This window comes from Diabrotica virgifera, chromosome 8, assembly GCF_917563875.1.
Source record: "Diabrotica virgifera virgifera chromosome 8, PGI_DIABVI_V3a".
Taxonomy (NCBI): Eukaryota; Metazoa; Arthropoda; class Insecta; order Coleoptera; family Chrysomelidae; genus Diabrotica; species Diabrotica virgifera.
In genome coordinates this window covers 143,822,628-143,842,313 of record NC_065450.1, presented here as the reverse complement: position 1 = coordinate 143,842,313, position 19,686 = coordinate 143,822,628, and the positions used below count along the sequence as shown (strand labels likewise).

Here is a 19,686-nt window from a genome sequence, read left to right as displayed (position 1 = left end):
GATGAAATAAAGAAAGGAAAACGCGTCCAAATTAAGCACAACAAATTGATAATAGATGGACGGGAGAGGAAATGGAATAAGAACAAGAATCAGTTGGATGAGGTTTTTCAAAACGTTTCAAAAAACTAGCAACTGATGAGAGAATACAAGACAATACTTATTTGGCGACGGACGAGGCAAATAAAAAGGAAATGAGTGCAGATAAATTGATGTATCACAAAAAAGAAATAAATAAGAGCAGACAAGGAAACAAAAATACAAGACGAAAACAAAAAAATAAAAAACATAAAGAACTGAAAATAAGCACATGGAATATAAGAACGATGTTGGCACCAGGAAAAATGCTAGAAATAAGCAAAGAACTAGCAAAGTATAAAATAGATATTGCAGCACTGCAAGAGATACGGTGGGAGGGACAAGGACAGATTGATAAACAAGACTTTACACTATTATACTCAGGAGGAAAGAAGCAAGGACAAAAAGGAGTGGGATTCATGATTCTAGGACAGCTAAGAGAAAAAGTCATAAACTTTAAACCGATATGTGAAAGAATTGCGTATGTAAGAATAAATAATAAACCATTCAATATATCACTATTAAACCTATACGCACCTACAGAAACAAGCAACACAGACGATAAAGACAATTTTTATGATAAGATAGAAGAAGAGATGGAAAAAATACCCAAAGAAGATGTTATAATTATACTAGGAGACCTCAATGCCCAGATTGGAAAAGAAGATTTTTTACAGCAAATTGCAGGAAAACACACCGTACACAAAAACACTAATGATAATGGTCTAAGACTATGTAACCTAGCAACAAGAACAAACATGATAGTAAGCTCAACAAAATTTGAACACCCTAAAATGCATAAAGTAACATGGAGGTCACCTGATCAGAAAACGTATAGCCAAATTGATCACATACTAATAAACAAAAGAAAACAATCTTCAATGAAGGACGTGAGAACTTTCAGAGGTGCGTGTGCGGATTCAGACCACTATATGGTCGCAGCCACCATAAGACAAAAAGTTAAAATCCAAACTAAACAGAAAAATCAACAGAAAAAATGGAATGTCAATAAATTGCAGAATGCAGATATTAGAAAAAAATATGAAGAAGAAGTAACAGTGCAAATAAGAGAGAAATATAAAGCAGAGGACATCAAATCAGAATGGGATATGATCAAAAAGTCAATAGAAGAAGCTGCAAAAAAGCAGGTAGGCAAACACCAGAAGAAAACAAAAAACGAATGGTATAACAACGAATGTAAAGAACTAACAGCACAAAAGGTGCAAGCAAGAATTAAATGGCTGCGAACGGATAAAGAGGAAGACAGAGAAAGTTATGAAAAATTAAGAAAGGACGCTAAGGAAATTATAAGACAAAATAAAAGAAGATGGGCAGATGAAAAGATGCAAGAAATAGAACAGGAAAGAACAAATAGAAACACGAAACATTTCTATAAAAATATTAAAGAACAAACCAAAAAATACAAAGGTAAAACAAACGGAATAAAAAATAAAGAGGGAATAGTCATTGTAGAAGACAATGAATATAGGCAGGTATGGGCAGATCACTACAGAGAACTCTTGACGGAGGAATACACTGGAGAAGAAATGTACGAAGAAGAGGAAACGGTGGACGAAGAAGCAGACGAAATACACATTGCAGTCTCAAAAGAGCCAACAATAGATGAACTCGAGGAAGTAATACAGAAAAGCAAAAATGGAAAAGCTCCAGGAAAAGACGAAATTAACATGGAACTTATAAAATATGGAGGAAAGGAACTGAAGGAAAAAATACTATCACTATTGAAAAATATATGGAAGGAAGAGAAGATGCCAGAGGACTGGGAGATAGGGCAGGTAATAACAATACATAAAAAGGGAGACCAACAAATTTGTGAAAATTATAGAGGAATAACACTACTAAGCACAACATATAAAATATTGACTTCGATAATAAGAAAAAGATTGTCAAAGATCACGAAGAAGAGAGTGGGACAGTACCAATGTGGATTCACAGAAGGAAGACCAACAATAGATGCTATACACACAATAAAACAAATAATGGAAAAAGCAAGTGAATACAAACTGCAATTAGAAATGCTATTCATCGATTTCAAACAGGCATTTGATTCGATTAAGAGAAAACAACTAATGATTGCCCTGGAAAAATTAAAAATCCCATATAAACTCAGAAAATTAATAAATATGACAATGAGAACTACCAAAATTAGCATAAAGACGCAAAGAGGCGAGACAGATGAATTCATTATAAATAAAGGAGTGAAACAAGGGGATGCCTTATCCACGACACTGTTTAATCTAGCTTTAGAATATGTACTACGAAATATAAACAAAGGAAACCTAAGAACAAGAGGTGGACAAATAATTGCATATGCAGACGACATTGTTATTATTGCAAAAAATAGAAACATAATGAAAGAAATGCTAGAAGAAATAAAAGAGAAAGGGGAGACAATGGGACTCACATTAAATGAAGAAAAGACGAAAATATTAAGACTAGGGAAACCAGCAATAAAAGGAAAAACCAAAATAGGAAATTCAGAGTTTGAAGATGTAGAACATTTCAAATACCTAGGAGTGACAATAAGCAAAACGGGTGAAAGAATACCAGAAATAAAAGAAAAAATATTGGCAGCGAATAAAGCTTATTTTGCAAATAAAACACTACTTAAAAGCAAAATACTGTCTATTAAAACCAAGATGAGAATGTATAACACCATAATTAGACCAATATTATTATACGCAGCAGAAACAATGACGATGACTAAAAAAGATGAAGAAAACTTAAGAATAGTGGAGAGAAAGATCATGAGAACCATACTGGGACCAATCAGAACAGAGCAAAATGAATATCGAAGCCGAACAAATGCAGAGATTAAGAAAGTACTAAAAGAAGATATCGTGACCAAAATAAAGCAATGCAGAGTTAGATGGTTAGGTCACATCTGGCGGGCAGGAGATGAAGCAGTGACATATGCTATGATAGAATGGAATCCAGGAGGAAGAAAGAAAAGAGGAAGACCAAGATCAAAGTGGTTGCAAGAAGTTGAAGAAGACTTAAAAAACGCAGGAGTCAGAGAATGGCGGGGAAAAACTAGAGATAGGAAAAAATGGAGAGAAATCGTTAAGAAGATAACATAAGCAAAAGGGACTGATCCTCCCTAAGAAATAGGATCTAGAAAGCTTACGCGACTTAGCCCCATATCGGGGTGTACAGTCACTATATATATAATATAAAAGTAAGAGAAAGCAGATCATAACAATACATTTTGTATACTGCATACTATATACTACACACATCGGCGTACGTTTAACTTTATGTTTTGACTTAATTTGTCTGAAAATGAATCGTGACGCATGGGAGAAGTTATAGCGGGCAAAAAATAATAACCGTTTGCTTCATAAACATATGTGCTCAAATGCTTTGTTTCCGAGATACGGGATGTTGAATTTTTTCATACAAACTGACGATTTACTTATTGCTTGAAAACCGGTTGAGATATGCAAATGAAATTTGGTGGGTTTTAAGACGTTGTTATTGCACATTTTTTGACATACAATTAAGAATGTTATATTCACCATTGGCGTGCATACGGGTAATATGATCGGTCACATTACCTACATTAAAACGATTTTAATGAAGGTATATTACTAAACATTTAATATAAGCTAATTGCAATAATAAACCAACAGTTTTCAAATAAGTTGCAGTGACTAGTAAGATAGAAATAAATATTAGACTAATACATCGCTGCAAAGCAGGTTATTAGGAGACCTTTCAAATTATTGAAGTGTCCCATGACTTCCGTTTGTATTTAAAAAAAATCATCGATTACATACGTCATTACGCCAATACTGACGACGTAACGTCCAACACATGCAATTTAGCAATTGATGGCCTTCCAAAAATAAAAATTGAGTTCCGCTAATTTTTTTTAAGTCGTCTGTTTCTGAAATAATGAATTTATTCCATACCTTTTCATTATACTGCATGTGTAAGTGTATATGTACGTGTTTGTGTTTTTTTACAAACAGAATTAACCAATTTTGTAAAACTTAAAAATAATTCTATACTTTTTGTATGTAAAATATAAATTACCTCGTGGATTTAAACATCCAAATATTGTGCCTCTGGAAACATATTTTGCTGCGCTAAATTTTGTGATAAGGTTGCAGTTCAAATACGCTAGTGCTGGACAATTAAAAACTAGAAGGTATAGTAAATAAGTAACGCACCGACATTCTGATATGATCATTTTTTGACAATCACTTTCATACACCGAAACAATGAAAGTGCGTGAGGGAACTCGTTTTTCTCCAATCTTAGCTTCCGCTACAACTGATTCAGCTATTAGACTAATTTAGAATAATTTTACTGCTATTTGGGCTTATTTACCTGACAGTTCTCGGTTTATTATTTATTACCATTTAGTAAAGCAATTTTAGATAAGAGGGTTTTTTTATAATAATTCAACGTAACAAAATATAGTTGATATGTTTGAAAATAAAATAATTAATTATGTATTACTGTCGGAAAAATGTAATTAGAAAATTTTTAAAATATTTGTTAGATTAATTACATAAATAATTTGAAACTTATTTTTCTTCTTCTTCTTTGTGTGCAGATATGACCCTGTCTGTTTTTTTCAATGTGCCTCCAGTAAGTTTTTTATCCCATCATTTATGTGGTCTTGCCACTGATCGTTCTCCTATTGGAGAACCGTATTTACTACTTTATTTATTTTCTTTCGGCTATGTGGTCGTTTCATTCTACTCTTCTCTTTCTTACCCAGTTGTTAGTGAAGTCCACCTTGCATCTCCTCTCTGCATTTTTAGCTCTGTCCTATAGTACCATCTTCGTCTTTAAGTACCGTGCCAAATTTTAGGCGCGGGTACCTTCCACGACAATTTGCCGATATCGTTCTTGATCTTGCGCGGTATGTAATAGTTGATCTGCTGATAAACCAGTCCATTGACGAAGGTTTCGGAGCCATAAATATTTCTTCCTACAAATTTCTCTTTTTCCGTCGATCTTTCCGTTGAGTATTAACTGAAGGATCATGTATCTGCAACCTCTCATTATATGCGCGAGATATTCAACTACATACTTCTATTATTATGATTTCAACGAAATAAATATACAGAGAGAGTCTGTAATTTGGAATAAATTGAATATCTCAAATACTAATAGTTTTTTTTTTTAATTTTCAGACCCGTCGATTAGTATTTCAAATTGTCCTTTTTGACATACAATAATAATGTATACAGGGTGTCCAAATTTAGATATATGACGTCATCGTTGATTTTCTTAAATGGCAACACTGTCATTTTGATACATATTTTGATAGGGTGTGTAAAGTTATACACAACTGCAAAATATCAAATTTTTATTCTCTACCATTTAAAAGATAATATAAAATAACAAAGTTGTGTCTGTAATTTGGAATATATTCAATAATTATAATATTAATTGTCTTTTTAAAAAATGCTCAGACCCGTCGATAAGTATTTCAAATTATCATTTTTGACATATAATAATAATGTATACAGGGTGTCCCAATTTACAGATTTGACGTCATCGTTGATTTTCGTAAATGGCAACACTGTCATTTTGATAGCTTTTTTGATAGGGTGTATAAAGTTATACACGACTGCAAAATTTTAAATTTTTATTTCCTACCATTTACAAGATAATAAAAAATAAATATTTAAATAAAAAGAATTTAATTATTTAAAATAATTATTTATTCAATATTGATAAAATTAATTATTGTTAAATTATTGTTAAATTATTGTTAAATTATTGTTAAATTATTGCTCAATTATTGTTAAATTGTCAATGGTCAACGTTATGAGCATTTGCTTAATTGAAATAATTAAATTCAATTATTATTTGATTACTTGTTTTTCATAACATTGTTATTTTTTTAAATATTCAAGTATTCAAATATTCAAGTATTACACAATTATTCTTGTAAATGGTAGGGAATAAAAATTTGAAATTTTGTAGTTATGGATAACTTTACACACCCTATCAAAATAGTTAACAAAATAACAGTGTTGCCATTTAAGAAAATCAACGATGACGTCATATCTCTAAATTGGGACACCCTGTATACATTATTATGGTATGTCAAAAATGACAATTAGAAATACTAATCGACGGGTCTAAGCATGTTTCAAAAAACAATTAGCATTTTAATTATTGAATTTATTCCAAATTACAGATATAACTTTGTTATTTTCTATTATCTTGTAAATGGTAGAGAATAAAAATGTGATATTTTGCAGTTGTGTAAAACTTTACACATCCTATCAAAATAGCTATCAAAATGACAGTGTTGCCATTTAAGAAAATCAACGATGGCGTCATATCTCTAAATTGGGACATTATTGGGACATTAATTGGGGTATACATTATTATTGTATGTCAAGAAGGACGATTTGAAATACTAATCGACGGGTCTGAGCATTATTTAAAAAAAACAATTAGTATTTGAGATATTGAATTTATTCCAACTTACAGACTCTCTCTGTATATTAAACAGTTTAATTCTATGTTTATTTAAATATTATAACTAATTTTAATACTTAAAATAATACCAAAAATTAAAAATACCGTTAATAGTTACGTCACTATTTATGAGCAGTAGCCTTTCACAGTTGCTTTTCCCTTGATGAATCGTAGAAAATCTAAATAAATGGTCATTTTTTGTTTATTCTTTGTATTGTACAAACATACAAGAACTGAATTGAAATAATTTTATATAATAACAGTACTTTTATTTTTTTAATTTTAGACGAAATAAAAATTTTCGTATGACATTAATGACAGAATGCTTTTGCATGATGGCCGGTTTCGATGTTTAATCGATAAAAATATTGAATACCTCATTACTAAATCTGTAAATTTTTGATTTATGTTGTAGAAATATAATTCCAAAATACTACAGAGTTTCACTTTTTGGCATAAATTTAACCAATAACGACGTAAATTTTGTACAATATTTTTAATATTTAAAGTAAATAAACTTTAAGTTCACTCAAATAAATAATCGATTACTGCTATCGGCCAATTACATTCAACCTCTTCTTCAAAGAAGTCAAATTCTTCTTTCAGTACAATACAGTGTTACTTTACTGCCGAAAATGAGGACAAATGAGGACAATAATGAATGACTTTGAATGGATGAATCAGATAAAATTATATGATTGAACGTATTATAAATTCCTTTTTATTATTAATTAGGTAGGTACATATATAGGGAAAGTCAAAAATAAGGAATGCACTTAAGTTTCTTCATGTTGCCACATTCTAAATTTGAAAAAATATACAGAGAATAATCAGATATTTTTGACATGCCATTCCTATTACAGCGAGTATTTCATTGGGTAGAGTTAGTGACGAGTATATAATGACGTCATCATTATATTTGGAAAAATTGTAAATGGTAACTGATGTCTGCCGCAATATTGGAGGTTAAATATAACGTCAAATTATTGTTTTTAAATTATATTTTATTTATTTTGTGTATTATTTTAGCTACAGTATATTTTTTAACCTTTTTCCTTCCCTCTCCTTGATTGGTCGATTAGGTTCGTAATAGTTTTTTGTATGGTAGGTTTAGTTAGGCTAATTTTAAGAAATGTTGCTGGCTAAATGGACACAGCTCCCAAAGGCTATAAAAGAAGAAGAAAAAAAAATAAGCAAACAAAAATCTAACATAGCCTTCTTTATTACAACGTGACATCGATACTTATATTACAGATCGTTACCTATGTCTCACACTCTTAACCTTTAATTACACGCGCTGGCGTATTTTATACGCCAGATATAAGGATTCTACTGGAAACATATTTAAAATTTTAATTTTTAACCCTGTTTATCTCTCTAACTTCTCAGTGGAATGTGCTTTACAATTTGGTTTTAGTTTCGTTATAGTCGGCGTTCTGGGAAGATCGTAATTTACAGTTTATTATTTGTTGTTTCCGGTGGTGGACAATATACGCCACGATTATAATAATATAAGTCGTAATATAAGTACATATTTCAATTGTTTTTTAGTCATTATGGCACAAAATATATTTTTCTTTATAAACTATACTTTTTCTCCTGTAAAAAATCACATTTCAAAAAATTTTTTATTAGTAATTTTATTTATCATGGAATCCAGTTATTCCATGATTCCAGTTATAAATCCCAATTGGCTTACTGAGAAGGAACTCCAAGTATTCACTGATGCCGAATAAGGTTTATAACAAACAACTAAGTGTATTTTTTCAAAAAAAAAACAAATCCGCTGTTTTTATGTGTATTTTCTTGTGTCGTATAAAGTAAGCCACGCGTGTAGTTACGTTATAACTTGATGCGCGGGTAGCTAAAGGTTAAAGTAAAAGAGAAACAGTGTAGTCGGCAGTTGTTTTACAACACACACAATACACATATGTTTTTTATTCGGCAACAGTGCTTTCCTGCTAAACCTAACGGTAGCATAAAACTAATAATATGAGGAAACGTTGGTTGAATTTGTTTGTCGTCAAGTTTGTACTGGTGGGGTATGATGTCATTAAATCTATCAATCTATGACGTGCATTCCTAATTGTTTGACTTTTAGTTTACTTATTTAACCCTTATCCGGGCAAGGTGGGTCCAACAGGCCCGAGACACCAATTCTTTTATCATAAACTGATAAAAAAATTTTTATTGAGTTTTATGCATCACTGAATTTGTTTAGAAGTATGTTTACTTCTACATAGTCATGAGCTATTCAAAATATTCATTACCATTTTTGAAATTATTGCGTCGAAAGAATTTTGTCACTAAAGGGGCAACACGGGCCCGTCGGGCCCTATTTTTATTTATACCTAAAGTCTAAATCTTTGTCACAGAAGTTAATCTGGCAGTCAGGTAATGTTTTCGTGGATTATATAAACGACTTTTATGATTCCGGAAATCCAATAATAAAGTATAAACCTGTAACAAACAATGTAAATATCTCTTTGGTGTGAACATCAAAGAGATGCTTACAATAGGTGTTATATCAATTCTAAATTAATTTTAAAAACTGATAATCATTGTTGGAATGCAATAATATTTTTAGGTAGGTACCTATACATATTTTGAAATAAATAATGCATCTGTTATCAATCGTTTGATATCGATGTTAGTGTCGACAACTAAGCTCCTAAAATTATATTGAATTACAGTGAAAGTAGATAGTGTGAATAAAATGTCCCGAAAACCATTATCAGTTGCAGAACTACAAGACATTGCTAATAATTTTTGGGATTTCCATGATGAAGAATCTCCTGAAGTAGGTGGCATTGAAAGTGACTCTGAAATTCAAGATCATTTTTCGGAAGCAAATGAAGAGGATGATCAGCAAGTAGTATTGAGTAATAATGAATAAGAATGTGTAGTTACAAGTTCTCAGATTTCAGAGTGTGTAATTTTTGAAACTAAGGATGTAATTAACTGGAAGAGTCAACAACAACCGACAGGCCGTATGCGATCTAACGACATAATAAAAAGCAAAACGCACAAAGTAATGTTAGCCCCTCGTCAAAGTGTAGATGATCCTGTTGATTCCTTTTGTTTGTTTGTGGACAAAAAAATGTGAACGAAATAGTGAAGTGTACAAATGAAGAAGCCGAAAAAGTCCTGGGGATAGATAACTGGAAATATTGAGACTCTACAGAGCTATATGCCTTTATTGGACTACTACTAACTGCAGGGTACCTGAGTGCCAACATCCATTAAACGATTCAAAAATTTGCGAAGATTTGTTCGATTTGACCATAAAGACACGAGATCTGAACGAAGAAGGAACGACAAATTAGCAGCAATACGCGATGTGTGGAATCAAGTCAAACAAAACTTTCAGAAATACTAGTTACCAGGAAAAAACATAACGGTAGATGAGCAACTTGTAACGTATCGACGTAGGTCTCCTTTCAAGCAGCCTTCAAAGCCAGACAAGTATGGCATGAAAATATGGTAAATCCTTCAGGTAGATCGCACCCTCAAGGTAGACCGCATAATATAGTAGAACTTTTTATTAATCTAGACAATTTAAATATAACTTTAGTAAAAAATGAAAAAAGAATATTAGAAATATATGGGTAAATATTAATAGCACATTCACGAACAGTCGTGGGTCCAACGGACCCGAGTTGCCCGGTTACGTAAGTAAAATGTGTTGCCCGGATAAAGGTTCCAACTATTTAAAACTTACCATTGATTATTAAAAAAAATATACATTCTATAGTTCACAAAGTTTATAGCATCACACACTTAGAACTTTCCACTTGTGGTGAGTTTTGATGGTTTCTATCTTTATCTTTAATTCCCTGTTTTATCTTTGGTATATAATGATTACTGTATTGGTGCGGTCTGTGCATTTTTCTCGTAACAAACTTCAGAAAATATGCCGTTCTAAAAATTTATGAGAGTAACTAGTTGTTAATATTACTGATTAAAAAAGAAATTGCAATATTTGTTTAATAATTTTATCTTACTTTTAATACCAAGAAGAAACTTAATACATTGTATCGATAAGATAAGAAATATATGAGATGTAGGCAATAAAAAAGTTGATCTCAACAAATAGTAGGGAAAGAAAATATGCTAAATTTGCAGTTACTCGAACGTTATGGGGACCTATTGGGTTGTGAAAAGTCGGTCCTAAGACCAAATAAAGTTAAGATAAGTTTTCCATTTTAGTGGGGACTTTCCATTTATTAACTTAATTTTCCATTTACAACAATCGTTTTTTCCGATCGTAGCGCCATCTATCCATAGTTCGAAAAAATATCTCGAAAAAAAGTTACTTATTTTTACGTAAGGAATTCAAATCTACAATAAAAAATGGGGGCTCCTATTTAAGATTTTAAAGTAACACCCCACTCCACCTCCATGGGGGGTCGTATTTAATGTCATTCGATAGAATTTTCAAAAATATTGAATACGTCTAAATATTTTTCAGTTTTTCAATCTGACGTTCATTTCGCCAAATATTCGCTGTTTTTTATGACATTTGGTGACTCACCCATTTCCTTATACCCCATTCAAATCGTCAGATTTTTTAAATATACACTGTTTTGTATGCACTGAACTTACCTTATCTTAATCTGACGATTTCGAGTTTTTCTAAGGATAGATTTTTTTTGGGCCCCCCTTAACGAACTCCCCTGTATTAAGAGCCAATATATGGTATAGGTAGGGGAAAAAGGGGATTGTTGTAACAGGTGTAAGTAGTAACACGGCTTTTTCATAGGTTATTTGACCGTTGTTAACTAATTTAGCTGGCTCAATCTTATTCTCTTATCGCCCTGCAAATGACACCGTCTAGCCAGTCATCCTCCCATAGTTGCAAATAGTAGTTTTGTGCACTAGCTTCAATTGGATGAATTAATATAAAATTTGACACTCATAAAATTTTGGTTCTCGCTATTGTTTTAAATTGAAATGAAACTTTTGGTGTTCATTTCTTTTCTAAATTTAGTTATTCTTTGATGTTGCTTAACAATTTTACGATTAGGAAGATATTTTTACAGTTATTTTAATAAATATACAAAATTTTGCTACGCGGTATGTTGTAACAAAACGTTGGGGCTTGTTGTAACATCTTGTAATATGGCTTCGTATATTCTGAAGTGAGCTGAAATATATTTTGGATTAATTCACATGAAGATGCGAAAACTGCCTTACCAATGTGCCGTGAAACTCAGTGCTAAGCAACTTCTTTCTTATTAGTATCAAAATTATAGAGTTGGTCGAGATTGGGTTCAAAATGTTATGCGTACAAATTTACATTTATATTTAAGAACACCGGAAGCCAAGCTATTAAGTCGAGCAACATCTTTGAAAAGAAGCAACGTTCTTATTTTCTTCGAAATATACCAAAAAATTCAAATTATCATACTGTTACAACCTGCCCCAATAGATGTTACAACTAGCCCCAAGCGTGGGGTAAGTTGTAACAAGGCACTTTTTTTCGTAAAATGCTAGTTGATTAAAAAATACCAGTCTTTTTAACTTATTTTCAGTTCAATTTGATTCAGAAAGGGTTAAACTAGCGTTGAGTCTTTAATTAGTGATAATTGGGAAAATAGCTGTCAAGATATATTTGATTTTATGAAAATTGTTAGAACTAGTCCCCTCCTCCCCTACATTTACAGGGTACAAGGTTTCTCCCCATGTGATAATCTGATGCGCTCGAGTAACTAAAAAAATTCCCTTGGGCTCCCCTACCAAAATGTTATTTTCGAGAAAATTAATCTTAAAAAAATTTCTGTTCGGAGAACTTGACAAATTCTGATTTACAGTAGGTGATCATATTATTAGAGCCACCTCTGAAAATATTATATTACTTTTGTTTAATAATGGTATGTAAGTTTTTTCTTTATACGGTCCAACTTTTGAAACTTTAGAAATGGATGCTATGTCTCTGTTGGAGGGATTTTTATTGAATATTAAAGTTTTTATTTCTGCTATTTTCCTTGGTGAGATGTCTTTGGATTTCCCATGATGTTCTGGTACCACTAGCGTAACGAACGCGTAATTTTTACTAAATTCAGAAAAAACAGTATAGGCCTGTCAGAATATCACTACAGAGCAATCGAAACTCGCAAAGTTCAATAATACGCACACGAGTTGCAAGCTAGGCTGGGCAGCACTGACAAACAATGGCATCTGAGTGACGCATTGCCACACATGCCTGTTGCCACTATTGTCAGACTATTATTGCACCTTCATAAAGTGTAACAAGACAGCCAAATGGAAACAAATCCATTAATATATGATACAGCTCAATTATATACCCTTCCTCTAAAACATTGAATTTTACTAGGTGGCTCTAATAATATGATCACCCACTATAGGTACATTCCTTGTCAAATCACTTAGGCAAAAACTTTTGGATCTCCTTCTTTTTTTTCTCAAAATGTTATTTTATGCGATTTTACAGTAATTTGGTGTTTATTTAAACAAATTTGCATTTTCTATCGTAAAGTATTATAACGTGATTACTGTTTAAAACAATACTCTCAGTTTGTTTATACATTTATTTATACAAGTCACCGATCGAATTTATATTATCAACTAACTATTTACAAAATCCGTCCCAATTTACATACTCTAGCCGTCATTCCGAAACGTTCGGTATATCTCTAGCTATGTCCATGAGACTCGACCACTCGCATGTCCTTATCGGCGCTGCATCGGCGTATCTCGAAACATCGATAATGTTCTGTCTGTGCGGAGACGGGAGCTGGTATACGAGGGTCGGTCAATAATTATTTTGTTACACGGCTCCCTTCTTAAGATCTGAGCGTCCCGATCAGCAACTCTAGATGGCCCAGGATGGCGGAATCTACAGGAATCTCCAGCTCTGCATACACCCCTAGAAAAGAAGTAACAGTCTACTGTCTTTGAAGGGTATGACATCTTCGGGTTCATGCAACACACAGTAATTCGTACGCCAGTTTCTCTGAAGATCACTTCCAGTATGCTTCTCACAATCTTCCAATCCAGATTTTCTACTGTATGGCCAATTTTTGGTAAAGCCAAATCTTTGATGTCATAATTACACACGATTTTCTTCAAATTAGTTAGAGCACGCCATATGTTCTCGTAGCTTGGCGTGTCCGTATAAAACTTCCTGGTCACCATATACAGCAAAGATCGAGGACCATTTTCCAATCGTAGTACTCTTCCAATTTTAGGCTGCTGATTCCTTAACTCGTCCAGGCGGCCGAACTTTCTATTGAATACGGACGAGGTTCCTTTAGTCATCTCGAGGTCTTGGGCAACACAGTGGGCTAGAGAGACGTTTTCTGGAATACCAAACAGATCTTGCTGAACTTCTGTGGCCACGCCGAATCTAGCACTCTTTCTTTCTGCGTAATTTGACATAAATTCCTTAAAACTTGGCTGTGGTGCATCTTTCATCTTCTGTTGGAGGACTCGGACTTCTTCTGTTTCATTTGAGCCAGCGTATGGTGCAAGACGATTTATGTGAATAACTTTTGGTTTACCGTTTGGTAACTTCTTAATTCTGTAAATTACGTCATTTATTTTCTTCTTAACTTCATACGGACCTTCCCATTTTCTTTGCAGTTTAGGACACAGGCCTCGACGACGTTGTGGATTATAAAGCCAGACAAGATCACCTACTTCGAAGCTTTCATTCTTGCAGCGAGAATCATATTGATCTTTCATTCTATCACTGGCTATCTGGATGTGTTGTCGGGCAAGTTCATGAATGTTGTTCATTCGTAACTTTAGGCGGTCTACGTATTCTTCGCCTGCAACATGTCCCTCGGAAGGTCTGCAGCCAAACTCTAGGTCGTAGGGCAAATGAACTTCACGACCCAACATCAGGCAGGTTGGTGTTTGACCTGTAGTTTCACTCACAGCCGAGCAGTAGGCCATCAGGAATAAATGAATGTGTTGGTCCCAATCTCGCTGATGTTCAGATACAACTTTGGACAAGTGTTTACCCATCGTTCGGTTCATCCTCTCGACCATCCCATCTGATTGAGGATGCAGGGGTGTTGTTCTGGTCTTATTGGCACCAATCAATTTACAAACGTTTTGGAAAAGAGCTGACTCAAAGTTTCGCCCTTGGTAGGAGTGGATCTCCAAGGGAACACCAAATCGGCTAAAGAATTCTCTAACAAGTACCTCTGCAACCGTAGCAGCTTCTTGATTCGGTAATGCATAGGCCTCGGTCCATTTTGTAAAATAATCCATGGCTACCAAGATGTACTTATTTCCAGCATCGGATTCTGGAAATGGACCTGCAATGTCGATTGCTACTCTTTCCATAGGACTGCCAACATTGTACTGTCTCATGGGTGCTCTCTTTTTACCAACTGGACCATTACCGGATGCACACAGTTCACATTTCCGGCACCATCTTCTTACATCATCTTTACAGTTCACCCAATAGAACCGTTCTCGAACCTTTTGCAGAGTCTTCGTAATACCAAAGTGTCCACCTGATGTACCGTCATACAACTGACGCAATACTTCTGACACTTTACTTTTAGGTACAATCAACTGAAGCTTCGATTCTGTACCATCATGGTTCTCAAAGGTTCTGTACAGAAGACCATCTTTTAGTACCAGGCAATTCCATTGGCTCCAGTAGGCCTTAACTTCTGGACTACATGCACTAATGTTCTGCCAACTTGGTCTCTCACCTTGCCGCATCCAATCCAATACTCTTTTTACACATGGATCATCCTCCTGGGCGTCTTGTAACTGTTGGGACTGCCATTGCTCATTAATTACGGTGGTTCGTCTCACATGGCAAAGCTGTTCCTCTAGTTTAAGCCGGTGATTACAACTTTCACCGCATGGCCGTATCGAGGAAGCATCTGTATTTGAACGAACTTTTCCAGCCCTCTTCACACGTCTCTTCGGTATCGTGTCACGAATCACCTTTCGTACAATTTCCACCAAACGTTCATCTTTTCTCTTATCGCCTTTTTCCACGGTTAGTACTTGATTGTTTCGTGAAGCTTGGCTAGCTGCTTCATGTTCCAAGGCAATAGCAAGTGCTTCGTCTAAAACTTTCGGTCTTGCTAGTCGTAAAGCTTTCTGTAGTTCACTATCTTTCAGCCCATTGACGAAGGTGTCTACTACAATTTCTTCTAAAACGCTGTCTGGTACCTCTGGATAAGCCAACCTCACCACACGAGCCACATCTGCTTCAAATTCTTGCAGATTCTCACTTGCTCGTTGACTTCTACTTCGCAGTTGTGCTTTGTATACTTGTTGTAGATGGGCATCTCCATAGCGTTTTTCTAGACGAGTGAACAAGGTCTGGTAACATTTTTCTTGATCCTTAGGAATTGACCGTAATATATCTCCAGCATCACCTCGTAAAGCAGCCGTCAAGGAAACAGCCTTTTCTTGTTCGGTCCAATGATTGGCGGTCGCGATAGCTTCGAATTGTCTAAGGTATATGGACCAAGGTGACTTTCCATCAAATGGTGGTAATTTAAATCGCCTGTTATGCGACGTTTCGTCTCTCGATAGTTCATCTTTCACTACAGGATCTAAAGCTACTGCATTAACTGGTGGTTGCATCTTCGTATTAGTTATTATGCTCTCTAATTCTTTGATCTTCCCTTCTACGGTCTCTAATTGTTTGATCCTCTCTTCTAACAATTCTTTATTGTAGTCTACACTTTACTGTAATTTATCGGTTGTTCTAAAAACTTCTTCAAATTTCTCATTGTTCTGTTTACAAACTTCTTCAAGTTTTTCGTTGTTTTGTCTACAGACCTCTTTAAAAGTTTCATCAACCTTTTGAGAAGTCTCGTCGAATCTTTTAGCAACATTTTCGAATTTATCGTCGCTTTTTTTAGAAGTTTCATCGATGTTTTGAGAAACGTCTTTAAATTTCGATAAGATTGCTTGTTCTGCTGATTGGAAGTGGAACGTCTCTGGATCATACCCGCTCTTCGTGAGGACTTCCTCAAGTCGTGCTTGTAGGACTTTCTTGGTTCCACTGCTGTCTTCATCCCGTTTCTCTAGCTGTTCACGGAGCTGTTTTACGGAAAGTTCTTGTAGCAGCATCTTTGGTCGGCACACACGCACTTATCACAAGGTCTTTTAAAAGTCTTTCCGTATACCGAACAATTAACGCACTTTAATTTTTTCCGACGAATAAAGTCCAAAAGTCTTTTAAAAGTCTTTCCGAATACCGAACAATTAACGCACTCCGATTATTCCCGACGAATAAATTTCAAAAGTCTTTTCATTTATTTACACTCCCACACCGGACATCAATATAACGTGATTACTGTTTAAAATAATACTCTCAGTTCATTTATACATTTATTTATACAAGTTACCGATCGAATTTATATTATCAACTAACTATTTACAAAATCCGTCCCAATTTATATACTCTAGCCGTCATTCCGGAATGTTCGGTATATCTCTAGCTATGTCCATGAGACTCGACCACTCGCACGTCCTTATCGGCGCTGTATCGGCGTATCTAGAAACATCGATAATGTTCTGTCTGTGCGGAGACGGGAGCTGGTATACGAGGGTCGGTCAATAATTATTTTGTTACAGTATCAATGGAAAAATAATATTATAATAGAAGGGACTTAAAAAAATGTCATTATATGGCATTATAACAAGTTATTTTGATTCAAAACAAGTTTTTGTCAAATTTTATAGTGCATAAAACGTTAAAATACCATTTTTTACATTTTCCTCCATTACCAAAATACATCATAATCAATTTGGCTGAAAATTTGCCCACATATAGCCAAAACATAGGACTTTAAGTGGTTAGAAGCGTTTAAATTATATTACAATACAAAAAAAGTTACATGCAATAAGATCAGACTCAAAAGTATATTAGTCCAGTCGGGATAGCATTTGATCTTGAATGTCGAGCTGTCCAAAATTTTATTTTTCTAATCTTTAGGGGCGTCAATAGTAGCCTAAATTTAAAATCGCTAATGAATTCCTTTGTTATGTTAGCCGTCATCTTGATTTTGAGGGAGAACCGTTTTTGCTCAATAACTCCACCATTTTTAATTATTCGACAAAAATGGTAGGAACTGAAATTGTTTCAAATAAATCGTGTTTACAATTATTACAATTTCTTTTTAACAATTATTGTCGTGAGGTCAATATTTTCCGAGTTAATTGTACTTGCAGTAGGTACCCTAAATTTTTACTATGATATTGCATGTAACTTTTTTAGTATTGTAATATAATTGAAATCCTTAAACCACTTAAACCGCTTAAAGTTCTATGTTTTGGCAATCTGTGGGCAAATTTTCAGCCAAATAGATTATGACATATTTCGGGAATGGAGGAAAATGTAAAAAACGGTATTTTAACGTTTTCTACACTATACAATTTGATCAAAAACTTGTTTTGAATCAAAATAACTTGTTTTAGTGCCATATAATGACATTTTTGAGTCCCTTCTATTAAAATATTATGTTTTCTATTGATACTTTACGATGTTCTTCTTCTTCAGGTGCCGTCCTCGTTCCGAAGTTTGGCTATCATCAAGGCTATGCGTATTTTTGATACCGTAGATCTAAATAATTGGCGGTTGCTGCAATTGTACCAATCTCTTAAATTCTTCAACCATGAATGTCTTCTTCTACCAATGGATCTTTTACCTATTATTTTTCCCTGAACAATTAATTGTAGTAGCTGGTACTACTTGTCCCCTCATTATACTTTACGATAGAAAATGCAAATTTGTTTAAATACTGTAAAAAAATCACTGTAAAATCGCTTAAAATTACATTTCGAGAAAAAGAGAAGAAGAAAAAGACAATTCAACCTTAAATGTTTTATTCTTACATCCCGCAGATGCTACATACCAATTTTCAGACAAATAGGAGATCCAAATTTTTTTTTGATCCAATATTTTCAAATATCAGTATTATAAGAGCATATTATTTAGTAAACTTTGCAAAATTTTTCTTCCGAGTTATCGTCTATCAGGAAATTGCTGAAGATAAAATATTATTGCTATTAGCACATTTTTTATACTTTCTTATTATGTTAATTAGAAAAATTCATATTGGTAATGGTAAGAGAGCAACTGGAACTATAAAAACAGTATAATGTCAAAGTTTTAAGCAAGTTTAGTGTCAAGATCTTAGCGAACTATGTATGCTTTTATTAATATTTTACACACCAACAATCTTAATAAACTTTAAATCTTTAAATTTCAACTTTAAAACTCTATATACATATTTCTTAATATTAACGTTTAATTTATTGTTGACTTAAATCGTTATTTGAAATGGTAGAATTATTGTTTCCTTTTGTAGAATTACTAGAAGACCATCCTGTGTATGCCAGATTTTTTTACATTTTTAACCTAATGTATAATTTTTTTTTCTAGAGAATACTTTATACGTTATGTGATGTTGTTAATAATTGACTCGTTTCTTCCATAGATATATAGAAACCATAGATATATAATACTCTATATCTATGGTTTCTTCTGTGGCAATACGTTTGGATTTTCAATCTCGTGTCTTTTGTGAAATATAGTGCTATTTCAATGAACTGAAATAAGGCTCTATTTTAAGATGATTCCTAAAAACTGATCCGCAGCTAACTACTGAACTTCTGCTCCCCATATTACGAGATTATGGATTGTGGGAAACAAACCGTATTCCAGCTGTCTGGAAAAAAGGAAACATTATCAAGCTTCCAAATAAGCGCAATCTTACACTGTGCAAGAATTGGAAAGGAATAACCTTATAAATAAAATTGTCACGACCATCGTACTAAAAGATTAACAAAGTTAAATTTCGAGCTAATCAAGCCGGATTTAGACCAGATTCCTCCTGCATATACCACATTAATACTGTGAGGGTAATAATGGAACAATCGGTTGAATCGAACACACGCTTATATGGGCCATTCCACGAACATACGCCTGTTTTGGATTATTTCGACAACGAATATTTTACTGTGCAACATAAGAAGTACGAAAGTAAATGGCGCTAATAATTATTCCAATAAACAACAATGTAATTTGCAATTTACTTTCGTTCTTCTTATTTTGCACAGTAAAATATTCGTTGTCGAAGTAATCCAAAATAGGCGTATGTTCGTGAAATAGGATATACATGGTTT

General features: G+C 33.7%; 1 protein-coding gene across 3 annotated transcripts in view; it reads right to left on the bottom strand.

Moving 5' to 3' along the window:
- Window positions 1-10,528, bottom strand: part of LOC126889348 (ionotropic receptor 75a-like) — an 80,633-nt gene extending 70,105 nt beyond the window's left edge. For 2 of the 3 annotated variants that reach the window (XM_050657584.1, XM_050657585.1), the window contains exon 1: window positions 10,271-10,528. Coding sequence is in view for 2 of the 3 variants with exons in the window: in XM_050657585.1 (XP_050513542.1) it covers window positions 10,271-10,273 (3 nt within the window). In the remaining variant the exon portion in view is untranslated. Of the gene's footprint in view, window positions 1-4,134; window positions 4,336-10,270 lie in introns of those variants that run through there. The other variant, XM_050657583.1, reaches the window with a different exon arrangement.
- Window positions 10,529-19,686: the final 9,158 nt, after the last annotated feature.